At 48.8% G+C, this 26,178-nt stretch overlaps 1 protein-coding gene across 1 annotated transcript; it reads right to left on the reverse strand.

Annotated features, from left to right (window-relative positions):
* Positions 1 to 1,482: 1,482 nt before the first annotated feature.
* LOC139241261 (zinc finger protein 271-like) lies at positions 1,483 to 25,961 on the reverse strand. The gene is made up of 2 exons (XM_070869912.1): positions 25,514 to 25,961; positions 1,483 to 4,302 (listed from the first exon to the last, which is right to left on the reverse strand). Exons 1-2 carry the CDS (start codon positions 25,877 to 25,879, stop codon positions 1,681 to 1,683), a joined length of 2,988 nt encoding a protein of 995 aa, XP_070726013.1. The 5' UTR covers positions 25,880 to 25,961; the 3' UTR covers positions 1,483 to 1,680.
* Positions 25,962 to 26,178: the final 217 nt, after the last annotated feature.

Consider the following 26,178-nt stretch of genomic DNA (forward strand, 5'->3'; position numbering starts at 1 on the left):
ACGGTCCCTCGAGCCTGCTCCGCCATTCAATAAGATCCTGGCTGATCTGATCATGGACTCAGCTCCACTTCCCTGCCCGTTCCCCATAACCCCTTATCATTTAAGAAACACTATTTCTGTCTTAAATTTATTCAATGTCCCAGCTTCCACAGCTCTCTGAGGCAGTGAATTCCACAGATCTACAACACTCGGAAGAAATTCCTCCTCATCTCAGTTTATAATGGGCAGCCCCTTATTCTATCATGCCCTCTATAGCTCTCGTCTCCCCCATCAGTGGAAACATTCGCTCTGCATCCACCTTGTCGAGCCCCCTCATAATCTTATATGTTTCAATAAGATCACCTCTCATTCTTCTGAATTCCAATGAGTAGAGGCCCAACCTACTCAACCTTTCCTCATAAGTCAATCCCCTCATCTCCGGAATCAACCTCGTGAACCTTCTCTGAACTGCCTCTAAAGCAAGTATATCCTTTCATAAATATGGAAACCAATTCCAGGTGTGGCCTCACCCATACCCTACAGCTGTAACAAGTCTTCCCTGCTTTTATACTCCATCCCCTTTGCAATAAAGGCCAATATTCCATTGGCCTTCCTGATCACTTGCTGTACCTGCATACTATCCTTTTGTGTTTCATGCACCAGGTCCCCCAGGACTGCAGCACTTTGCAATCTTTCTCCATTTAAATAATAACTTGCTCTTTGATTTTTTTTCTGCCAAAGTGCATGACCTCACTTTCCAACATTATACTCCATCTGCCAAATTTTTGCCCACTCACTTAGCCTGACTATGTCCTTTTGTGTCCTCCTCACACATTGCTTTTCCTCCCATCTTTGTATCGTCAGCAAACTTGGCTACATTACACTCGGTTCCTTCGTTAATATTAATTGTAAATAGTTTGGGTCCCAGTACTGATCCCTGCGGCATCCCACTAGTTACTGGTGAATGAACCATTTATCCCGACTCTCTGTTTTCTGTTAGTTAGCCAATCCTCTATCTATGCTAATATATTATCCCCCACCCTGTGAACTTTTATCTTGTGCAGTAACCTTTTATGTGGCACCTTGTCAAATGTCTTCTGGAAGTCCAAATGCACCACATCCACTGGTTCCCCTTTATCCACTCTGTTCGTTACATCCTCAAAGAACTCCAGCAAATTTGTCAAACATGACTTCCCCTTCATAAATCCATGCTGACTCTGCCTGACCGAATTTTGCTTTTCCAAATGTTCTGCTACTGCCTCTTTAATAATGGACTCCAACATTTTCCCCAACCACAGATGTTAGGCTAACTGGTCGATAGTTTCCTGCTTGGGGTTGAACGGCAAGCAAGGTTGGAAATGCAGCCTGCGGATTAATCAGAAAGCTTTGCACTTTTGACAGATCACAAAATGACAAGACCGGGAAACAGTTCACGAACAATTTTTCTATTTCACACGAAACAGGACAAACTGGAACCCAGTCACCCCCCCCCACTCCCCCCAGTTCATAGGCCACAAGCACATTCTGCTCAAACCAGCAAAAAAAAAAACTTGAAATCTACATTATTTGCTTTATAAACCTTTGAAAATATACATATTAACGCCCCTCCCCTCCCCAGTCCCCAGCAGCAGGAGCTCAACGCTCAGCTTTTCTGTTCATGGTCCTGGGAAGAAAAGATGGAGCAACCCTTTCCCCAGCCTTCTATACAAAGCCGTCGACTTGGATGTTGTCATCCAGGGTGGTCTGGTAGATCTCGATGGTCTCCACGATGGCGGTGGGAATGGCATCGATGGACTCGATGATGGCGAAGGTCTCGCCGAACTCGGTGCAGACGATGGTGGGCTCGGCGTGGGTGCGGCGGTGGCTGCGTAGGTTGGACGGGGTCTTGAAGCTCTTGCCGCACTTGGGGCAGGGGTGGGGCCGCTCGCCCGTGTGGATGCGCCGGTGGTCGAGCAGGTGCATGGACTGCACGAAGCCCTTGCCGCACGTCTCGCAGCGATAGGGCCGCTCGCCGGTGTGGGTGCGCCGGTGCTCCCGCAGGTGGTTGGACTGCTTGAAGGCCTTGGGGCAGTCGGCGCACTGGAAGGGCCGCTCGCCGGTGTGGGTGCGCCGGTGCAGCAGCAGGCCCGAGGACGAGCCGAAGCGCTTGCCGCAGTCCAGGCAGTGGTGGGGCCGCTCGCCCGAGTGCCGGCGCTCGTGCAGCTGCAGGCCGGCGGCGCTGGAGAAGCGCTTGCCGCACTGCCCGCAGCCGAAGGGCCGCTCGCCCGAGTGGCTGCGGCCGTGCAGGGCCAGGCTGGCCGCAGAGCCACAGCGCTTGCCACAGTCGGCGCACTCATGGGCCCGGGCGCAGTGGCCGGCGCAGCGGTGATCCTCCAGCTGGGTGCCGGCGGCAAACTGCCGGCCGCAGTCGGGGCAGCGGTGGGGGGTCTCGCCGGTGTGGGCCAGCCGGTGCAGCTCCAGCCGGCGCTGGCGGGTGAAGCCCTTGCCACAGTCCTCGCAGCGGTAGGGCAGCTCGCCGGTGTGGCAGTAGCGGTGGGCCAGCAGCTTGGAGGCCCGGCCGAAAGCCTTGGGGCAGTCGGGGCACTTGAAGGGCAGGTCGCCGGTGTGGATACGGCGGTGCTGCTGCAGGTTGGAGGACTGGGCGAAGGCCCGGCCGCAGAACTCGCACTTGTAGGGCCGCTCGCCGGTGTGGATCTGGTGGTGCCGCATCAGGTTGGCCAGGGTGGTGAAGGTCTTGCCACACTCGGCACACTGGAAGGGCCGCTCGCCGGTGTGGGTCCGCATGTGGTTGCGGACGTGCACCGGCTTGCGGAAGGCCTTGCCGCACACCTGGCACTTGTGCCGGCGCTCGCAGTTGTGCAGCCGCCGGTGGCGCAGGAGCTGCGACTGCCGGCCGAACTCCTGGCCGCACAGCCCGCACTCGTAGAGCGGCCCGGCGCTGGGGAGGGCCGCCGGCTCGGCCTCGCGGTCGGCGGGCGCCTCCGGGGCCGCCGACACCGCCACAGCCTCCTCCTTCTTGGCCGGGGCGGGCTTGCCGGGGGCGGCGGAGTGCGTGCGCCGGTGGTACAGGAACTTGGTCATGTTGTTGAAGGCCTTGCCACACTGGCCGCAGCGGTGCAGCGGGTCGTCGGTGTGCAGGCGCCGGTGCTGCACCAGCGAGGCCTCGGTGCTGAAGCCCCGGCCACAGTCGGTGCACAGGTACAGCACCTCGCCCTTGTGGCTGCGGCGGTGCTGCTCCAGCGACGAGGCCTTCTTGAAGGAGCGCTTGCAGTCCGGGCAGTCGTGGGCCTGGCTCTGGTGGCTCTTGCGGTGCTGCAGCAGCCGGCGGGCGGTGGTGAAGGTCTTGGCACACTCGTCGCACTCCAGCGGCTGCTCCTTGCACGGAGCCGGCTGCTCTGCCGGGCTCTCCGACCCCTCCTTGCCGCCTGGACGCCGACCCGGCACCGTGTCGGGCTCGGCTGGCCGTGTCGCCACCTCCCGGGGCTGCGCTGCCGTGCAAGTGTGCGGTTCCCGAGAGCCAGGCAGCGGGTGCAGCTCGCCGGCCGGGACGCGTGGCCCAGCCGGCTCGATCGGCGCCGCCGCGCTCTCGTAGGAATGGTCCCCCGACGCCAGACCCGAGCTCCCCGCAACATCGGGGGCCGGGAGCGAGCTCCGCACCACCCCCGGCACCAAGAGCGAGCAGCGCACGCCGCCCGGCACCAAAGCCGAGCTCCCCGCATCCCCCGGCACCAGATCCATGCACCCCACGCCCTCGGCCTCTCCGGCGGCACCCGGTCCTGCGGGAAGCCCGGCACACTCTGCCCCCGTGGGCTGCGGCACCGGACTCTGACCCTCGGCACAGTGGCTCAGTCCCTGCTGGTCGCCCCGGGTTACCAGCGGGGGCCCCGGCAGCTCGGCCCCCGGACGGTGAAAGTCCAGCGTGTCGCCGTGGCTCGTGGGGCCGCCGAGGGCCTGCCCGTGGGACGCCTGCTGCGCGAGCAGGTGGTGCGGTGCGGCGAACGAGTCCTCGCACCCTGGGCACACGTATGGCGGCGAGCCGGCCGGCCCCAGCTGCGCTCCTTGCGTCTCGGGGGCCCCGGGCTCCGGGGACTCGCCGCTGTCCTGCGACGGAGCCTTGGCGTGCAAACCCTGGTGCTGCAGGAACTCCTCCATGGTGCTCAGAACCTGGCCGCACTCCGAGCACTGCTGCAGCTGCTCGCCCAGGAGCACCTGGTGAAACTGGTCACTGTCCTGAGCCCCAAACTCCACGTACTCCGCGCCACCCGGGGGCTGCTTACTGTGGTGCTGCTGGTGAGCCAGCACATCTTCCGAGCTGAAGAAGATCTGAAGGGCAAAGAGCAGAGAAATCATCAAAGAGAAAGAAAGACTTGCATTTATATAGCGCCTTTCACGGCCACCGGACCTCCCAAATCGCTTTACAGCCAATGCAGTACTTTTTGAAGTGTAATCACTGTTGTGACGCAAGAAATATTGTCACTGAATATATTTAAGGCGGAGATACACAGATTTTTGAGCGATAAGGGAATCATCATCATAGACAGCCCCTCGAAGCGAGGATGATTAGCTTCCACGCCAAAAAGGGAGGAGTTCACAGGTGTTTCAATGAAGGACCTAATATTCCAGATCCTGAACTGCATGTTGAAGGGTGGAAGATGCCTGTGGGTGGATGTTTTTAACGTGGGATGACCGTTGCACACCAGCCACCACACGGGCTTGACAGAGCTCGGTCTTGGTCCAGTGGCAAGGGTTAACCAGGACTGGAGACCAGCTCTGCTGCACGGGCCTAGCGCACACACGTCGCAGTGTGGGCTGGCCCGTGCTGCCCCTGGGCCCCCAATCACATCCCTCTACGAACTCTCGCCACTCCTCCGCCCCGACCTCATCACTCCAAGGGTTATGGGGAGCGGGCAGCGAAGTGGAGCTGAGCCCATGATCAGATCAGCCATGATCTTATTCAATGACAGAGCAGGCTCGAGGGGCCAGGTGGCCTGCTCCTGCTTCTATTTCTTATGAATCGCGGCAGCCAACTTGCGCACAGCAAGCTCCCACAAACAGCAATGTGATAACGACCTGAAAATCTGTTTTCGTTATATTAGTTGAGGGATAAATATTGGCCCCAGGACAGCAGGGAGAACTCCCCTGTTCTTCAGAATAGTGCCATGGGATCTCTTATGTCCGCCTAAGAGAGCAGACTGAGCCTGGGTTTGACGGCACATCTGAAAGACGGCACCTCCGACAGTGCAGCGCTCCCTCAGCACTGCATTCCCTCAGCACTGCATTGGAGGGTCAGCCCAGATTTTTGTGCTCAAGTCCCTGGAGTGCGACTTGTGCCCACAACTTTCTGACTCGGAGGCAAGGGTGCTACCCACTGAGCCACAGCTGATAGATGAAAAACTAGCGACCACACACTGCTTGGGGAAATTCACCGCACCATACGCCTGCTTTTTGCGGTTTACAGTTCAGACCGGCTGTTGGCAACGTCAACTTTTTCCTCGATCACCACCCATTTTCTCAACCCCTCGTACGATCCTTTCTCATAAGAACTATAAGAATGAGGAAAAGGAGTAGGACATTCGGCTCTTTGTGCCTTCTCCGCCATTCAACAAGATCGTGGCTAATCTACCTCAACTCCATTTTCCTGCACTATCCCTTGATTCCAAAACTCTATCAATCTGTCTGAATGTACTTGATGACTGAGCATCCATAGGCCTCTCGGGTACAGAATTCCAAAGATTCACCACCCTCTGAGTGAAGAAATTCCCCCTCATCTCAGTCGTAAATGGCCGACCCCTTATACTGCGACTGTGACCCCTGGTGCTCGACTCCCCAGCCCGGGGAAACAGCCTCCCTGCATTTACCCCGTCAAGCCACTCAAGGAATTTATACATTTCAATGAGATCACCTCTCATTCTGCTAAAGTCGAGAGAATATCGGCCTAGTCTACTCAATCTCCCTTCTTCCCAGGAATCGGTCTCGTGAATCTTTGTTGCACCCCCTCTAAGGCCCTATATAAGTGCAGTAAGATGTCTTTACTCTTATACTCAAATCCCTTTGTAATAAAAACCAATATACCCTGTGATTTCCTAATTGCTTGCTGTACCTGGATGTTAACTTTGTGATTTGTGTACAAGAACACCCAGGTTCCTCTGAACAACAACATTTCCCAATCTCTCACCATTTAAAGAATATTCTGCTTTTTTATTTTTCCTATCAAAGTGGATAACTTCACATTTCTCCACATTATATTCCATCCGCCACGTCCATGGCCAATCAGCTAACCTGTCTAAATCCCGAGGCAGGCTCCTTGCGTCCTCCTTACAGCTTTCCCACCTATCATTGTATCGTCAGCAAACTTGGGTGGTGGATGTTTGGAACTCTCTTCCACAAACGGCAACTGATGCTAGATCAATTGTTAATTTAAAATCAGAGATTGACAGATTTTAGTTAACCAAATGTATTAAGGGATATGGGCCAAAGGCGGGTATATGGAGTTAGGTCGCAAATCAGCCATGATCGCATTGTATGGCAGAACAGGCTCGAGGGGCTGAATGACCTACATCTGTTCCTATGTTCCTATATGTTCATTACACTAAGTCCCCTCATCCAAGTCAATGATAGATTGTAAATAGCTGAGGCACAAGCACTGATCCTTGCCGCAGCCCACGAGTTACAGCCTGCCACCCAAAAATGACCTGTTTATTCCTACTCTATGTTTTCTGTTTGTTAACCAATCCTCAATCCATGCTAATATATATTGCCACCCCATGTAGTGCTCTGTACCCCAGTGTTATACAGTGACAGACCTGTACCCACCAGTACTGTACCCCAGTGTTATACAGTGACAGACCTGTACCCACCAGTACTGTACCCCAGTGTTATACAGTGACAGACCTGTGCCCACCAGTACTGTACCCCAGTGTTATACAGTGACAGACCTGTGCCCACCAGTACTGTACCCCAGTGTTATACAGTGACATACCTGTACCCACCAGTATTGTACCCCAGTGTTATACAGTGACAGACCTGTACCCACCAGTACTGTACCCGTGTTATACACTGACAGACCTGTACCCACCAGTACTGTACCCCAGTGTTATACAGTGACAGACCTGTACCCACCAGTACTGTACCCCAGTGTTATACAGTGAGACCTGTACCCACCAGTACTGTACCCCAGTGTTATACAGTGACAGGCCTGTACCCACCAGTACTGTACCCCAGTGTTATACAGTGACAGACCTGTACCCACCAGTACTGTACCCCAGTGTTATACAGTGACAGACCTGTGCCCACCAGTACTGTACCCCAGTGTTATACAGTGACATACCTGCACCCACCAGTATTGTACCCCAGTGTTATACAGTGACAGACCTGTACCCACCAGTACTGTACCCGTGTTATACACTGACAGACCTGTACCCACCAGTACTGTACCCCAGTGTTATACAGTGACAGACCCATACCCACCAGTACTGTACCCCAGTGTTATACAGTGAGACCTGTACCCACCAGTACTGTACCCCAGTGTTATACAGTGACAGACCTGTACCCACCAGTACTGTAACCCAGTGTTATACAGTGACAGACCTGTACCCACCAGTACTGTACCCCAGTGTTATACAGTGAGACCTGTACCCACCAGTACTGTACCCCAGTGTTATACAGTGACAGGCCTGTACCCACCAGTACTGTACCCCAGTGTTATACAGTTACAGACCTGTACCCACCAGTACTGTACCCGTGTTATACAGTGAGACCTGTACCCACCAGTACTGTACCCCAGTGTTATACAGTGACAGACCTGTACCCACCAGTACTGTACCTCAGCGTTATAGAGTGACAGACCTGTACCCACCAGTACTGTACCCCAGTGTTATACAGTGACAGACCTGTACCCACCAGTACTGTAACCCAGTGTTATACAGTGACAGACCCATACCCACCAGTACTGTACCCCAGTTATACAGTGATACCTGTACCCACCAGTACTGTACCCCAGTGTTATACAGTGACAGACCTGTACCCACCAGTACTGTAACCCAGTGTTAGTGACAGACCTGTACCCACCAGTACTGTACCCCAGTGTTATACAGTGACATACCTGTACCCACCAGTACTGTACCCCAGTGTTATACAGTAACAGACCTGTACCCACCAGTACTGTACCCCAGTGTTATACAGTGACAGACCTGTACCCACCAGTACTGTACCCCAGTGTTATACAGTGACAGACCTGTACCCACCAGTACTGTACCCCAGTGTTATACAGTGACAGACCTGTACCCACCAGTAATGTATCCCAGTGTTATACAGTGACAGACCTGTACCCACCAGTACTTTACCCCAGTGTTATACAGTGACAGACCTGTACCCACCAGTACTGTACCCCAGTGTTATATAGTGACAGACCTGTACCCACCAGTACTGTACCCCAGTGTTATACAGTGACAGACCTGTACCCACCAGTACTGTACCCCAGTGTTATACAGCGACAGACCTGTACCCACCAGTACTGTACCCCAGTGTTATACAGTGACAGACCTGTACCCACCAGTTGTGTACCCCAGTGTTATACAGTGACAGACCTGTACCCACCAGTACTGTACCCCAGTGTTATACAGTGACAGACCTGTACCCACCAGTACTGTACCCCAGTGTTATACAGTGACAGACCTGTACCCACCAGTACTGTACCCCAGTGTTATACAGTGACAGACCTGTACCCACCAGGGGATACAGGAGGTAGTATTGCAGGAGCCTCAGTCCCTGCACTTGTCCTCAAGAGTTGCAAGAACCTCAAATCGATTGGACAAGTGTGCAGACTGCGGGGTGGATGAGCAGACTGACCAAGGAGTGCTGCAGCTCAGAGTGAGAAAACCAGAGTTTGGTAAGTGGGAGAGTTAGGTGAAGTGGGGGGTGGGAGGTGTTGCTTTGCCTTGTTTTTCCTAACTGTTTCCGCAGAGCGGCAGCATACCTGAGCGGGAGCAGACTGAGGCCCGAGAGTGGGGATAAAAGTCATAGCATGCGGCCAGTGTGATCTCCTGAACTAGTTTCCATCGCCTGGTTGGGTCAGAGAGGAATTTTCCCAGATTTTTTCCTCAATTGGCCTGGGTTTTTATCTGGTTTTTTTTGCCTCTCCCAGGAGATCGCATGGCTCAGGGTGAGGAGAACTCTGCTGTGTGACATCACAGATTGGTAGTGATTGTGGGCCAAGTTTTTCTTTAAATTAGCATATAGCATATAATTAAATACTAAAAACTAACCTTTATTTGTTTAACTAATTTAATAAACTATATAGGGTAAATACTTGATTAATGTTACACTAATTAATTCAATAATATAATGGGAAAACAAGAGCTAGGTTGCTGCTGCAATATGTGGGAGCTTCTGGAGGTTTTGGTCCAGGGCGACTACATCTGCGGTAAGTTTCTGCAGTAAGTTTCTGCGGTAAGTTTCTGCGGCTCCACAAACTTTGACTCCGAGTTGAGGAGCTGGAGTCCGAGCTGCAGACATTGCGAGACATCGGGGAGGGAGAAAGTTACCTGGACCTTTTGTTCCAGGAGGCAGCCACACCCTCGAGATTAATTACTTTAGAATTGACACGTGGTCAGGGACAGAAGGGTGGGACTGTGAGTGAGGCAGGTACGGGGATCCAGGAGGTAGTATTGCAGGAGCCTCAGTCCCTGCACTTGTCCAATAGATTTGAAGTTCTTGCAACCCTTGTGGACAAGTGTGCAGACTGCGGGGTGGATGAACCGACTGACCAAGGCACTGTAGTGCAGAAAGCCATTCAAGTCGGGGGAGTAAAGAGGCAGATGGTTTTTAGTAGGGGACAGTATAGTTAGGGGGATAGATAGAGTTCTCTGCAGCCGAGAGCATGCGTCCAGAAGGCTGTGTTGCCTATCTGGTGCCAGGGTAAAGGACATTTCCTCCGGGCTGGAGAAGAACTTGGAGTGGGGGGCGGAGGATCCAGTTGTCGTGGTACACGTAGGTACCAATGGCATAGGTAGGACAAAGAAAGAGATTCTGCTGAGACAGTTTGAACAGCTAGGGACTAAATTGAAAAGCAGAACCACAAAGGTAATAATCTCTGCATTATTAACTGAGCCACGAGCAAATTGGCATAGGGTCAATAGAATCCGGGAGATGAATGCGTGGCTCAGAGGTTGGTGTGGGAGAAGTGGGTTTCGATTCGTGGGGCATCGGCACCAATATTCGGGAAAGAGAGAGCTGTTCCGTGGGGACGGACTACACCTGAACTATGCTGGGACCAGAGTCCTAGCAAACCGAATAACTAGGGAGGTAGATAGGGCTTTAAACTAAATAGGGGTGGGGGTTGCAGTCGAGAGCAAACTAGAATGCTAAAGAGAAAAGAAAAGGAAGCAATGTAGGAAAGTGATTGTGGTAAGGATAACCAGATTATATAGGGAAGGGACAGAGCATACAAACAAAAGTGTACAAATAAATAGGGTCCAGGTAAGAAAAAATAACGATAAGACAAATGGAGCTATAGTAGAAATTAATGTTAAGATGTCTAATAATGTTAAAAAGACAAATTTAAAAGCATTGTATCTGAATGCACGAAGCATCTGTAATAAGGTGGATGAATTAACAACGCAAATAGATGTAAATGGATACGATATAGTTGCAATTACGGAGATATGGTTGCAGGGTAACCAGAGTTGGGGACTGAATATCCAAGGATATTCGATATTTAGGAAGGACAGGCAAAAAGGAAGAGGAGGTGGTGTTGCGTTGTTAGTAAAGGATGAAATTAGAGCAATAGTGAGAAAGGATATTGGCTCAGAAAATCAAAATGTAGAATCAGTCTGGCTGGAGCTAAGGAGCACCAAGGGGCAGAAAACATTGGTGGGAGTTGTCTATAGGCCACCAAACAGTAGTGGTAGTGTAGGAGACGGCATCAAACAGGAAATTAGAGATGCATGTAGCAAGGGTACTACAGTAATCGTAGGTGACTTTAATCTACATAGAGACTGGCCAAACCAAATTAGTAATAATACTGAGGCAAATGAATTCCTGGAGTGTGTACGAGATGGTTTTTTACACCAGTATGTTGAGGAGCCTACTAGGGAACAGGCTATCTTAGATTGGGTATTGTGTAATGAGAAGGGGTTAATTAACAGTCTTGTTGTGCGGGGTCCATTTGGGAAGAGTGACCATAACATGATTGAAATTCTTATTAAGGTGGAAAGTGAAGCAGTCCAATCCGAAACTAGGGTCCGAAATCTAAACAAAGGAAATTACGAAAGTATGCGGAATGAATTGGCTATGATAGTTTGGGAAAATTCATTAAAAGGCAGGACGGTGGACAGGGAATGGCTAATATTTAAGGGACGAATGCATGAATTGCAACAGTTATACATTCCTTTCTGGCGTATAAACACAAAAGGAAAAGTGGCCCACCCATGGCTAACAAAAGAAATTAAGGAAAATATTAGATCCAAAGAGGAGTTCTACAAAGTTGCCAGAAAAAGTAGCAAGCCTGAGGATTGGGAGCAGTTTAGAATTCAGCAAAAAAGGACCAAGAGATTGATTAACAGGGGAAAAATAGAGTATGAGAGTAAACTTGCAAGGAACATAAAAACCAACTGCAAAAGTTTCTACAAGTACGTAAAAAGAAAAAGATTAGTGAAGGCAAATTTAGGTCCTTTACAGACAGAAGTGGGAGAATTTGTAATGGGGAACAAGGAAATGGCAGAACAATTAAATAAATACTTTGGTTCTGTCTTCATGGAAGAGGACATAAATAACATCCCAGAAATGGTAGGGAACCAAGGGTCTAGTGAGCAAGAGGGATTAAAGGAAATGATAATTAGTAAGAAAATAGTGCTGGAGAAACTAATGGGACTGACGGCAGATAAATCCTCAGGGCCTGATGATCTGCATCCCAGAGTACTAAAAGAGGTAGCCATGGAAATATTAGATGCATTGGTTGTCATCTTCCAAAATTCTATAGATTATGGAACAGTTCCTGCAGATTAGAGGGTGGCAATATTTAAAAAAGGAGGGAGAGAAAACGGAGAACTACAGACCGGTTAGCCTAACATCAGTGGTAGGGAAAATGCTAGTCTATTATAAAAGATGTGATAACGGCACACTTAGATAATATCAACAGGATTAAACAAAGTCAACATGGATTTATGAAAGGAAAATCATGTTTGACAAACCTACTGGAGATTTTAAGGATGTAACTGATAGAATAGATAAGGGAGAACCAGTGGATGTAGTGTATTTGGATTTTCAGAAGGCCTTTGATAAAGTCCCACATAAGAGGTTAGTGTGTAAAATTAAAGCACATAGGATTGAGATTAGTGTCTTGCCATGGATTGAAAATTGGTTAACTGACAGGAAACAGGGAGTAGGAATAAACGAGTCTTTTTTGGGGTGGTGGGCAGTGACTAGTGGAGTACCACAGGGATCAGTGCTTGGGCCCAGCTATTCACAATATATAAAAATGATTTGGATGAGGGAACCAAATGTAATATTTCCAAGTTTGCTGACGACACAAAACTAGGTGGGATTGTGAGTTGTGAGGAGGATGCAAAGACGCTGCAAGACGATTTAGATAGGTTAAGTGAGTGGGCAAACACATGGCAGGTGCAGTATAACGTGGATAAATGTGAAGTTATCCACTTTGGTAGGAAAAACATAAGGACAAAGTATTATTTAAATGGTGATGGCTTGGGAAGTGTCGATGTACAGAGGGACTTGAGTGTTCTTGTACACCAGTCATTGAAAGCAAACATGCAGGTGCAGCAAGCAGTTCGGAAGCCTTCATTGCAAGAGGATTTGAGTACAGGAGCAATGATGTCTTACTACAGTTATACAGGGCCTTGGTGAGACCACACCTGGAGTATTGTGTGCAGTTTTGGTCTCCTTGCCTAAGAAAGGATATACTTGCCATAGAGGGAGTGCAGCGAAGGTTCACCAGACTGATTCCTGGGATGGCAGGACTGTCGTATGAGGAGAGATTGGGTTGACTAGGCCTGTGTTCACTAGAGTTTAAAAGAATGAGAGGGGATCTCATTGAAACGTAAGAAATTCTAACGGGGTTGGATAGACTGGATGCGGGGAGGAAGTTTCCCCGGGCTGGGAAGTCTAGAACAAGGGGTCACAGTCTCAGGATACGGGGTTGGAAATTTAGGACTGAGATGAGAAGAAACTTCTTCACTCAGAGAGTTGTTAACCTGTGGAATTCCCTGCCGCAGAGAGTTGTTGATGTCAGTTCATTGGATATATTCAAGAGGGAGTTAGATATGGCCCTTACGGCTAAAAGGAATCAAGGGGTATGGAGAGAAAGCAGGAAAGGAGTACTGAGGGAATGATCAGCCATGATCTTATTGAATGGTGGTGCAGGCTCGAAGGGCCGAATGGCCGACTCCTGTACCTATTTTCTGTTTATACAGTGACGGACCTGTACCCAGCAATACTGTACCTCAGTGTTATACTGTGACAGACCTGTACCCACCAGTGGTATACCCCAACATTAGTGACAGACCTGTATCCACCAGTACTGTACCCCAGTGTTATACAGTGATAGAGCTGTACCCACCAGTAATATACTCGAGTTAGTGTCAGACCTGCACCATTATTGTACCGTGTTTCAATGACAGACCTGTACCCACCAGTACTGTACCCTAGTGTTATACAGTTACAGACCTATACCCGCCAGTACTGTACCCACCAGTACTGTACCCGTGTTATACAGTGACAGACCTGTACCCACCAGTACTGTGCCCTATTATACAGTGACAGATCTATACCCACCAGTACTGTACCCCAGTGTTAGAGACAAAGCTGTACCCACCAGTACTGTACCCCAGTGTTATAAAATGACAGACCTGTACCCACAAGAACACAAGAAATAGGAGCAGAGGTAGGCCATTTGACCGCTCGAGCCTACTCCGCTATTTAATAAGATCATGGCTGATCTGATCATGGACTCAGTTCCATTTCCCTACCCGCTCCCGATAACCCTTTATTCCCTGAATCGCTCAAAAATGTATCTCCGCCTTAAATATATTCAATGACCTAGCTTCCAAGCTCTTTGGGCAAGAGAATTCCACAGATTTGCAATTCTCAGAAGAAATTCCTCCTCATCGGAGTCTTAAATGGGCGGCCCCTTATTCCGAGACTGTGCCCTCGAGTTTTAGTTTTCCCGTAGGAGTGAAAATATCCTCTCTGCATCCACCTTATCGAGCCCTCTCATTATCTTATATATTTCGATAAGATCATCTCTCATTCTTCTGAACTCCAATAAATGTAGTCCCAACCTACTCAACCTATCTTCATGTCAACCCCCTCATCCCTGGAATCAACCTAGTGAACCTTCTCTGAACAGCCTCCAATGAAAGTATCTCCTTAATTAAATAGAACCGGGTCCTGGGACATCATGGGCCACCCTGACCTGTGAGCTGCAGAACCAGGTCCTGGGACATCATGGGCCACCCCGACTTGTGAGCTGGAGAACCAGGCCCTGGGACATCATGGGCCACCCCGACCTGTGAGCTGGAGAACCAGGCTCTGGGACATCATGGGCCGACCCGACCTGTGAGCTGGAGAACCAGGCCCTGGAACATCATGGGCCACCCCGACCTGTGAGCTGGAGAACCAGGTCCTGGGACATCATCGGCCGCCCCGACCTATGAGCTGGAGAACCAGGCCCTGGAACATCATGGGCCACCCCGACCTGTGAGCTGGAGCACCGGGTCCTGGGACATCATGGGCCACTCCGACCTGTGAGCTGGAGAACCAGGCCCTGAGACATCATGGGCCGCCTCGACCTGTGAGCTGGAGCGCTGGCCCCTGGGACATCAAGGCCGCCCCGACCTGTGAGCTGGAGAACCAGGCCCTGGGATATCATGGGCCGCCTCGACCTGTGAGCTGGAGAACCAGGCCCTGAGACATCATGGGCCGCCCCAGCCTGTGAGCTGGAGAACCAGGTCCTGGGACATCATGGGCCACCCCGACCTGTGAGCTGGAGAACCAGGCCCTGCGATATCATGGGCCACCCCGACCAAGAGCTGGAGCGCTGGCCCCTGGGACATCATGGGCCACCCCGATCTGTGAGCTGGAGAACCAGGCCCTGGGACATCATGGGCCGACCCGACCTGTGAGCTGGAGAACCAGGCCCTGGGACATCATGGGCCACCCCGACCTGTGAGCTGGAGCACCGGGTCCTGGGACATCATGGGCCACTCCGACCTGTGAGCTGGAGAACCAGGCCCTGGGACATCATGGGCCGCCTCGACCTGTGAGCTGGAGCGCTGGCCCCTGGGACATCAAGGCCGCCCCGACCTGTGAGCTGGAGAACCAGGCCCTGGGATATCATGGGCCGCCTCGACCTGTGAGCTGGAGAACCAGGCCCTGAGACATCATGGGCCGCCCCAGCCTGTGAGCTGGAGAACCAGGTCCTGGGACATCATGGGCCACCCCGACCTGTGAGCTGGAGAACCAGGCCCTGCGATATCATGGGCCACCCCGACCAAGAGCTGGAGCGCTGGCCCCTGGGACATCATGGGCCACCCCGATCTGTGAGCTGGAGAACCAGGCCCTGGGACATCATGGGCCGACCCGACCTGTGAGCTGGAGAACCAGGCCCTGGGACATCATGGGCCACCCCGATCTGCGAGAGAACATCTCCGCAGTGTGCCACTGCAGCTTCCAGCGCAAGCTGGCACAAATGTGTGACGGTTTCGAGGTGGGCGACTGGGTGACATCATCATGACCCAGGTCGCCGTTTGGAGCGGGGGCAGGAGCATCGGCGATGCCCTGGTACAGCAGAGGAGCTGTGAGAGATCGTGGCGGAAGTGCGATGAATGAGGGTATGGGCCCAGAAAGGGCAGCACGGGACAGCCCACACTGCGATATGTGTGTGCACTAAGTCCGTGCAGCAGAGCAGGTCTCCAGTCATTCATTAACTCTTGCCACTGGATAAAGGCCCAGCTCTGTCAAGCCCGTGTGGTGGCTGGTGTGCAACGATCACCACACGTTAAAAAAATCCACGCACTGACATCTTCCACCCTCTCCATTGGAGTTCAGGACTGGAACATCGGGTCCCACATTGAAACATCCGTGAACTCGTGGAAGCAGGTCATCCTTGTTCGAGGGACCATCTATGATGATGATCCTTCTTTAAATATGGAGACCAAAACTGTGCCTAGTACTCCAGGTGTGGACTCACCAATACCCTGTACAGTTGTAGCAAGACTTCCCTGCTTTTATACTCTATCCCCCGTGCAATAAAGGCCAACATTACATTTCCCTTCCTGATCACTTGCTGTACCTGCATACTAACCTTTTGTATTTCATGCACAAGGACCCCCTGGTCTCTCTGTATTGCAGCACTTTGCAATCTTTCTCCATTTAAATTATAATTTGCTTTTCTATTTATTTTGCCAAAGTGGATAACCTCACATTTTCCTACGTTATACTCCGTCTGCCAAATGTTTGCCACTCACTTAGCCTGTCTATATCCCTTTGCAGATTTTGTGGGTCCACCTCACAATTTCCTCTCCCACCCACCTTTGTATCATCAGCAAACTTGGTTACATTATACTCGGTCCCTTCATCCAAGTCATTAATATAGATTGTAAATAGTTGAGGACCCAGCACTGATTCCTGCGGTACCCCACTAGTTACTGTTTGCCAACCGGAAAATGACCCGTTTATCCTGACTCTCTGTTTTCTGTTAGTTAGCCAATCCTCAACCCATGAACTTTTATCTTGTGCAGTAAACTTTTATGTGGCACCTTATCGAATGCCTTCTGGAAATCCAAATACACCACATCCACTGGTTTCCCCTTTATCCACCCTGCTCGTTACATCCTCAAAGAACTCCAGCAAATTTGTCAAAAATTATTTCCCTTTCATAAAACCAAGCTGACTCTGCTTAATTGATTTATGCTTTTCCAAATGTCCTGCTACTGCTTCTTTAATAATGGACTCCAGCATTTTCCCAACGACAGAGGTTATAATTTCCTGCTTTCTGTCTGCCTCCTTTTTTTAAAAATAGGGGCGTTACATTTGCGGTTTTCCAATTCGCTGGGACCTTCACAGAATCCAGGGAAGTTTGGTAGATTACAACCATCTCTGCAGCCAATTCTTTTAGGACCCTAGGATGCAAGCCATCAGGTCCAGGGGACTTGTCCGCCTTTAGTCCCACCAGTACTGTACCCCAGTGTTATACAGTGACAGACCTGTACCCACCAGTACTGTACCCCAGTGTTATACAGTGACATACCTGTACCCACCAGTACTGTACCCCAGTGTTATACAGTGACAGACCTGTACCCACCAGTACTGTATCCCAGTGTTATACAGTGACAGACCTGTACCCACCAGTACTGTACCCCAGTGTTATACAGTGACAGACCTGTACCCACCAGTACTGTACCCCAGTGTTATAGTGACAGACCTGTACCCACCAGTACTGTACCCCAGTTTTATACAGTGACAGACCTGTACCCACCAGTTGTGTACCCCAGTGTTATACAGTGACAGACCTGTACCCACCAGTACTGTATCCCAGTGTTGTACAGTGACAGACCTGTACCCACCAGTACTGTACCCCCGTGTTATATAGTGACAGACCTGTACCCACCAGTACTGTACACCTCAGTTATAGTGACAGACCAGTACCCACCAGTACTGTACCCCAGTGTTATACAGTGACAGACCTGTACCCACCAGTTGTGTACCCCAGTGTTATACAGTGAGACCTGTACCCACCAGTACTGTACCCGTGTTATATAGTGACAGACCTGTACCCACCAGTACTGTACCCCAGTGTTATACACTGACAGACCTGTATCCACCAGTACTGTACCCCAGTGTTTACAGTGACAGACCTGTACCCACCAGTACTGTACCCGTGTTATATAGTGACAGACCTGTGCCCACCAGTTGTGTACCCCAGTGTTATACAGTGACAGACCTGTACCCACCAGTACTGTACCCGTGTTATATAGTGACAGACCTGTACCCACCAGTACTGTACCCCAGTGTTATACACTGACAGACCTGTACCCACCAGTTGTGTACCCCAGTGTTTACAGTGACAGACCTGTGCCCACCAGTTGTGTACCCCAGTGTTATACAGTGACAGACCTGTACCCACCAGTACTGTACCCGTGTTATATAGTGACAGACCTGTACCCACCAGTACTGTACCCCAGTGTTATACACTGACAGACCTGTACCCACCAGTTGTGTACCCCAGTGTTTACAGTGACAGACCTGTACCCACCAGTTGTGTACCCCAGTGTTGTCGAGCTCAAAACTTTTCGTCAAGGCACAACTTATCTTTGAGAGGATAGAATGAATAATTGTGCTAAAACAATTGCAGAAACAGCTTGAACAGGTCAGTCAGTAGAGAATCAGAGGACGGGAAGCGGCCATTCGAGCTATATGCTGCTACCATCTTTTCATGTGGTGCATCCCATTCGATTCATGGGGCACTAGCACCAGTACTGGGGAAAGAGTGGGCTCTTCTGTTGGGATGGGTTCCACTTGAACCGAGCTGGGATCGGTGTTGGCAAATCGAATAACTGGGGCTGTAGTTAGGGCTTTAAACTAAAGGCGGGGGGCAAGAAGGGTTCAGGTGAAGGGAAAGCTATAAATGTAACAAGAAGTCAGGGCAATAGAGCTGTGCAGCGCTTTGGGTAAAGATAAGCAGAGTGCGACAGGAAGAGACAGAGTTCAACGGTAAATGTGCATCAGCAAATAAGATCAAATCAGGGGAAAATGGCTAAAGGTCAAAATTAAAGGCTCTTTTTCTGAATTCACAAAGGAGTCACAACCAGATAGAGGAATTTGTGGCACAAATGGAGATAAATGGCTTTGATCTAATAGCCATTGCAGAGGCATGGTTGCAAGTTGACCACGGTTGGGAACTAAATATTCCAGGGTACTTGACGTTTCAAAAAGACAGGCAGAGTGGTGAAGGTGGTGCGTGAGAGGGGTAGCCCTGATAATAAAGGATGACACAAGGACAAATGTGATGAAGGATCTTGGCTCAGACAAGCGGGAAGTAGAATCAATATGGATGGAGATAAGAAATAACAAGGGGTAGAAAATACTGGTGGGAATGATTTATTGGCCCTCCGAACAGTAACTATACCGTTAGACAGAGGATTTTTTTAATCAAATCAGTGTATCTTGTAACAAAGGTAATGCAAAAATTGTGGGGGGACTTTAATCTTCACATAGACTGGATAAATCAAATGTTCAAGAATATTTTGGAGGACAGAATGGATTCAAGCACTATCCTTGAACAATTAAGTCATGGAACCGATCAGGGAAGAGTCTAGTTTAGACCCTGTCTCGTGCAATGAGACAGGGTTAATTAGTAATCGCATGGTAAGGGGTCCTCTGAGGAAGTGTGATCATAATAGGCAGAATTTCACGGAGTTTTAGAGTGGCCTACTTAAGTTCAAAACTAGAGTATTAAACTTAAATAAACCAATTACATATATATGAGGGGTGAGTTGACTCAGGTAGAATGGAAAATTAGATTAAAAGATATGGCAATGTGATTTTTCATAATTCTCAAATAAATATTATATTCCATTGAGAAATAAAAACTCCACGGGATTCATCCAGGGCAAACTGAACAGGTTAAAGACAGTATTAGATTAAAAGAGGCTTATAATATTGCCAAGAGTAGCATGCCTGAGGACTGGGAGAGTTTTAGAAACCAGCAAAGGATGACCAAAAAATTAAGAGGGAGAAAATAGAATCAAAGAGTAAACTAGCAAGAAATATAAAAATAGATTGTAAGGGCTTGTACCCAAGTGTGAGGAGGACGCTAAGAGGCTGCAGGGTGACTTGGATAGGTTAGGTGAATGGGCAAATGCATGGCAGATGCAGTATAATGTGGATAAATGTGAGGTTATCCGCTTTGGTGGCAAAAACAGGAAGACAGATTATCTGAATGGTGACAAATTAGGAAAAGGGGAGGTGCAACGAGACCTGGGTGTCATGGTACATCAGTCATTGAAGTTTGGCATACAGGTACAGCAGGCGGTGAAGGTGGCAAATGGCATGTTGGTCTTCATAGCGAGGGGATTTGAGTACAGGGGCAGGGAGGTCTTACTGCAATTGTACAGAGCCTTGGTGATGCCACACCTGGAATATTGTGTTCAGTTTTGGTCTCCCAATCTGAGGAAGGACGTTCTAGCTATTGAAGGAGTGCAGCGAAGGTTCACCAGACTGATTCCAGGGATGGCTGGACTGTCATACGAAGAGAGACTGGATCAACTAGAGTTCAGAAGAATGAGAGGGGATCTCATCGAAACATATAAAATTCTGACGGGATTGGGCAGGTTAGAGACAGGAAGAATGTTCCCGTTGCTGGGGAGTTCCAGAACCAGGGATCACAGTCTAAGAATAAGAGGTAAGTCATTTAAGATCGAGATGAGAAGAAACTTCTTCACTCAGAGAGTGGTTAACCTGTGGAATTCTCTCCCGCAGAAAGTTGTTGAGGTCAGTTCATTAGATATATTCAAAAGGGAGTTAGATATGGCCCTTACGGCTAAAGGGATCAAGGGGTATGGAGAGAAAGCAAGAAAGGGGTACTGAGGTTGAATGATCAGCCATGATCTTGTTGAATGGCGGTGCAGGCTCGAAGGGCCGAAAGATCTGCTCCTGCACCTAATTTCTATGTCTAGGTCTAGGTCTATGTCTATGTCTACCAGAATGCAAAAAGGAAGAGAGCAGCGAAAGTAATCGTGGGTCCCTTAGAGGCTGTGACAGGAGAAATTATTATGGGAATAAGGAAATGGCAGAGGCGTTTAACAAATATTTTATATGTCTTCACAGTAGAAGACACAAGAAACATACCAGAAATAGTGGGGAGCCAAGGGTCTAATGAGAGTGAGGTAAAGAAATTAGTATTTGTAAAAAAAAAAAAGTACTGGAGAAATTAATGGGACTATAAGCCGATAATTCCCCTGGACCTGATGGCCTACATGCTAGGGTTTTGAAAGAGGTGGCCTTAGAGATAGTGGATGCATTGGTTGTCATCTTCCAAAATTCTATAGATTCTAGGACAGTTCCCAGATTGGAAGATAGCAAATGTCACTATTTAAGAAAGGTGGGAGAGAGAAAATGGGAAACAACTGTCCAGTTAGCCTGACATCAGTCGTAGGGAAAATGCTAGAATCTATTATTAAAGACGTGGTACAGGGCACTTAGAAAATAATAATAGGATTGGGCAGAGTCAACACGGATTTATGAAAGGGAATCATGTTTGGCGAATCAGTTCGTTTTTTTGAGGTTGCAACTAGCAGAATAGATAAGGGGGGGACCAGTAGATGTAGTTTATTTTGATTTTCAGAAGGCATTCGATAAGGTGCCACACAAGAGGTTATTAAACAAAATTAGCGCTCTTGAGATTGAGGATTGGTTAACGGACAGAAAACAGAGAGTAGGAATAGATGGGTCATTTTCGGGTTGGCAGACTGTAACTAGTGAGCTAACGCAAGGATCAGTTCTTGGGCCTCAGCTATGCACAATCTATATCAATGATTTGGATGAGGGGACCAAATGTAATATATCCAAGTTTGCTGATGATACAAAGAACCACCAAGGGTCTAGCGAAAATGAGGAGCTGAAAGAAATTAGTATTAGTAAAAAAATAGCACTGGAGAAATTAATGGGACTGAAAGTCGATAAATTCCCTGGACCTGAAAACCTACATCTTAGGGTTCTGTAAAGGCTGGCTGCAGAGATAGTGGATGCATTGGTTGTCATCTTCCAAAATTTCCAAGATTCAGGAACGGTCCCAGTGGATTGGAAGGCAGCAAATGAAATACCGCTATTCAAGAAAGGAGGGAGAAAGAAAGCAGGCCAGTTAGCCGGACATCAGAATCATAGAATGGTTACAACACAGGAGGAGGTCTGTGCTGGCTCTCTACAAGAGCACAGTTGTCGGAAAAATGCTGGAATCCATTTTTAAGGAAGTGGTAACAGGGCACTAAGAAAATCATAATATGATTAGGCAGAGTCAACATTGAAGGGAAATCATGGTTGACAAATCTATTAAGAGTTTTTTTGAGGATGTAACTAATAGGGTAGATAAAAGGGAACCAGTGGATGTAGTATATTTGGATTTCCAAAAGGCATTTGATAAGGTGCCACACAAAAGGATGCTGCACAAGATATGGGCTCATAGGGTTGGGATAATATATTAGCATGGATAGCGGATTGGTTAAAGCACAGAAAATAGAGTAGGAATAAAAAGGTCATTTTCAGGTTGGCAGGCTGTTACTAGTGGGGTGCCACAAGGATTGGTTCTGGGGCCTCAACTATTTACAATCTATATTAATTACTTAGATGAAAGGACCAAGTATAATGTAGCCAAGTTTGCTGATAATACAAAGCTAGGTGGGACAGTAAGCTGTGAGGACCACAAAGAGTCTGCAAAGGGATGGAGACAGGTTAAGTGAGTGGGCAAGAAGGTGGCAGATGGAGTATAATGTGGGGAAATGTGAGGTAGGAACAGAAAAACAGAATATTTTAAAATGTTGAAAAACTGTTATATGCTGATGCTCAGAGGGATTTGGGTGTCCTGGTACAGTACATGAAACACAAGGTGGTAACATGCAGGTACAGCAAGCAATTAGGAAGGCAAGTGGTATATTTACCTTTATTGCAAGTACAAGAGTAAGGAAATCTTGTTCCAATAGTACAGAATTTTGGTAAGACCACACCTGGAGTACTGAGTACAGTTCTGGTCTCTGTAACTGGGGAAGGATATACTTGCCTTCGAGGGGTTGCAACAAAGGTTCACTAGATTGATTCCTGGAATGAGGGTTGTCCTATGGAGAGATTAAGAAGATTGGGCCTATACTCCCTGGAGTTTAGAAAAATGAGAGCTGATCTCATTGAAACATACAAGATTCTGAGGGGGATTGACAGAGTAGATGCTGAGAGGTTGTTTGCCCTGCCTGCAGACTCTAGAACTAGGGGGCAGTCTCAGGATAAAGGGTCAGCCATTTAAGACTGGAATGAGGAGAAATGTCTTTACTCAGAGGGCTGTGGACACTTACTCGTTGAGTATATCCAAGGTGGAGATTGACAGAGTTTTGGACTCTACGGGAATCAAAGGCTATGGGGATCAGGCAGGGAAGTACAGTTGAAGTCGATGATGAGCCATGATCTTATTGAATGGCGGAGCAGGCTCAAGGGGCTCCGATTCCTCATGCTCTTATCCCAGATCATCATAAAAAATTATCACCCCCTCTTTCTTTTCCCAATTTCCTTAAATCTGTATCCTCTGGTAACCAACCCTCCTGCCAGTGGAAACAATTTCTCCTTATCTGCTCTATCAAAAGCCCTCATGATTTTGAACACCTCTATTAAATCTCCCCTTAACCAGCTCTGCTTGAAGAACAACCCCAGTTTCTGTAGTCTCTCCCCGTATTTGGAGTCCACCATCCCTGGTGTTGGAAATCAGGGATGCCTAAAGATGTATAAAACTGATACAAATGCAGCGCTTTAAATCGTTGTTTAGAATTGGAGACAACGTGTCGACTCAGAATGCTTAGAAATGCTAATGTCTTGGTACTCAGCTGAGGTGTTATAGCATTCAGCACTATGACAATCATTATCTGTGGTTTTCAAGTTAAAGCCTCAGTTTTGTTTGTGTGTCTTTCTGCAACAAATTGTTTTAGAGACTTAGAATGGATGGAAGTTGAGAGAGTTAATGTAAATGTGTTGCTGCGTCATAAAGGAGATAACGACAGCTGAGCGAGCAGTTTTCTGGTTTGGCCTCATGGGATCAAAGAGGAGGAGAGGGACGAGAGAGATGAAATGATTTCCAAAGGACAAAACACTGGGTTAGTGTAAACAGAGAATGACATGTGGCCAAGATCACAGAAAAGTACAGCACGGAAGGAGGCCATTTCGGCCCATTGTGTCCGCACTAGCCGACCAAGAGCTATCCAGCCTAATCCCACTTTCCAGCTCTTGGTCCGTAAACCTGTAGGTTGCAGCACTTGCAAGTATTTTTAAAATGTGGTGAGGGTTTACTTTAAATCTATGCTCCCTGGTTGTTGACCCCTCTGCCAAGGGAAACAGGCTCTTCCTATTCTCTCTATCCAGGCCCCTCATCATTTTATACACCTCAATCAAGTCTCCCCTCAGCCTCTTCTGTTCCAAAGAAAACAGACCTAGCATCTCCAATCTTTCCTCAGTCAAAATTCTCCAAAAGTCCAGGCAACATTCTTGAAAATCTCCTCTGCACCCTTTCCAGTGCAATCACATCGCTCCTGTAATGTGGTGACCAGAACTGCATGCAGTGCTCCAGCTGCGGCCTAACCAGTGTTTTATACAAGTCAAGCATAACGTCCTTGCTCATGTATTCCATGCCTCGACTAATAAGGGCAAGCATTCCGTATGCCTTCTAAACCATCTTATCTACCTGTCCTGCTACCTTCAGGGATCAGTGGACCTGCATGCCAAAGTCCCTTTTATCCTCCACACTTTTCAGTGTCGCACCATTTAATATGTATTTACTTGCCTTGTTCCACCTCCCCAAATGCATTACCTCATACTTATCCAAATTGAATTCCATTTACCACTGTTCTGCCCACCAGACCAGTACATTGATATCTTCCTGCAATCCACAGCTTTCTTCTTCATTCTCAACCACACAGCCTATTTTGGTGTCATCTGCAAACTTCTTAATCATACCCCCAACATTTAAGTCCAAGTCATTGATATATATACCACAAAAAGCAAGGGACCCAGCACTGAGCCCTGCGGAACCCCACTGGATACAGCCTTCCAGTCACTAAAACACCCATCAACCATTACCCTTTACTTCCTGCCTCCGAGCCAATTTTGGATCCAACTTGCCACTTTGCCCTGGATATTAAGACATCTTTAGGGCGGGTTCTTGAAACAAGAATCGAGACAAAGAACTAGAAACCTTATTGGATATTAAGTTTTTTTTTTGGGGGGGGGGGGGAAAGAGGGATCAAAAGGCCTGGTCAATATCCCATGTCAGACCTGCCCACCCCTAAAGAGATTGACTGCACAAATGGTGTGAGGGGAGGGTGAAACAGAAGTTGAGCTGGTCAAACACTTTGAGTGATCCCATGCTTTACCGAAGGAAGTTCTAGACAGAGAAAGAGACTGCAAGCCAGAGAACTGCTCACGTGCGCCAGCCGTTTGCCCGATCAGAATCGGTATCAACTACCTGTAACCATTGTATGTTTTTGCTATATAACTAATGTGTTATATTGTCTTAAACTTTGATTAAACACAATATATCCACAAGATTGTTTTTTTTTACAGTCGATCCTGATTATTAAAGTGACTAAAGATAGCCTTAAACTTGGCTATTTCTAACAATGGTACCATTCTGGTAAACCTTCTCTGCACCCTCTCCAAAGCCTTGAGCTCCTGCCGATAGTGCGGTTCGGGAATGGTTTGGTTGGAATTTGAAGGCTTTTATATTACAATCATTGTACCGCAGGCACTTGTTCATAGTTCGAGCAACACTGACCTGCTTACATTCCGAACATTCGTAATGGTGGCTGCTCTCTGCTAGACTGACGTGGCTGCCAATCTCCAGCTTGCCGCAGACCAGCCTGCCCTTGGCGTGCATTCCCTGGTGCTGCAGCAGCTCCTCCGGGGTGTTCAACAGCTGCCCGCACTCCAAGCACTGGAACCGGTTCTCTGCCTCACACACGACGCTGTGCGCCAGGCCCAGTTCCTTGATCTCCGACTCGCCCAGCTCGGGGCACACGTAGACATGCAGGCCCACATGAGTCTGCTGGTGCAGCAACACCTCCTCCAGCGTGTTGTACAGCTGGCCGCACTCTGAGCACATGTACTGGTGCTCGATGATCATCGCGCTCTCTGTCTCCATCTGTGCCCGCCGTCGCCGCCTCTCTCGCTGCCCTGCTGCCTTTGCGGGAAAGTCAAGTTGTCTGAAGGCCTGGGAAGAAGCGGAACCTGCAAAGGAGATGCATAATCAGATCGAGGGGCTGAATTCGCCTAACTCGACCCAGCCCGGCTTCACTTTCCTGGGGCAGGCTGGTTTAACATCCACGATCTGGGGCAGCAACTGAGAACCATAACATAAGAATTAGGAACAGGAGTAGGCCATCTCGCCATCTCGAGCCTGCTCCGCCATTCAAAAAGATCATGGCTGATCTGGCCGTGGAC

Source organism: Pristiophorus japonicus, unplaced genomic scaffold (assembly GCF_044704955.1).
Source record: "Pristiophorus japonicus isolate sPriJap1 unplaced genomic scaffold, sPriJap1.hap1 HAP1_SCAFFOLD_1012, whole genome shotgun sequence".
In the NCBI taxonomy this organism is placed as follows: Eukaryota; Metazoa; Chordata; class Chondrichthyes; family Pristiophoridae; genus Pristiophorus; species Pristiophorus japonicus.

What these genes read in the sequence shown, in the direction of transcription:
- LOC139241261 (XM_070869912.1), bottom strand. Translation starts at nt 25,879, where the DNA reads ATGGAGACAGAGAGCGCGATGATCATCGAGCACCAGTACATGTGCTCA. An exon ending in AATGTTCGGAATGTAAGCAG is followed by an intron (nt 4,303 to 25,513) that starts GTCAGTGTTGCT and finishes TTTGCCCTTCAG; the next exon opens with ATCTTCTTCAGCTCGGAAGA.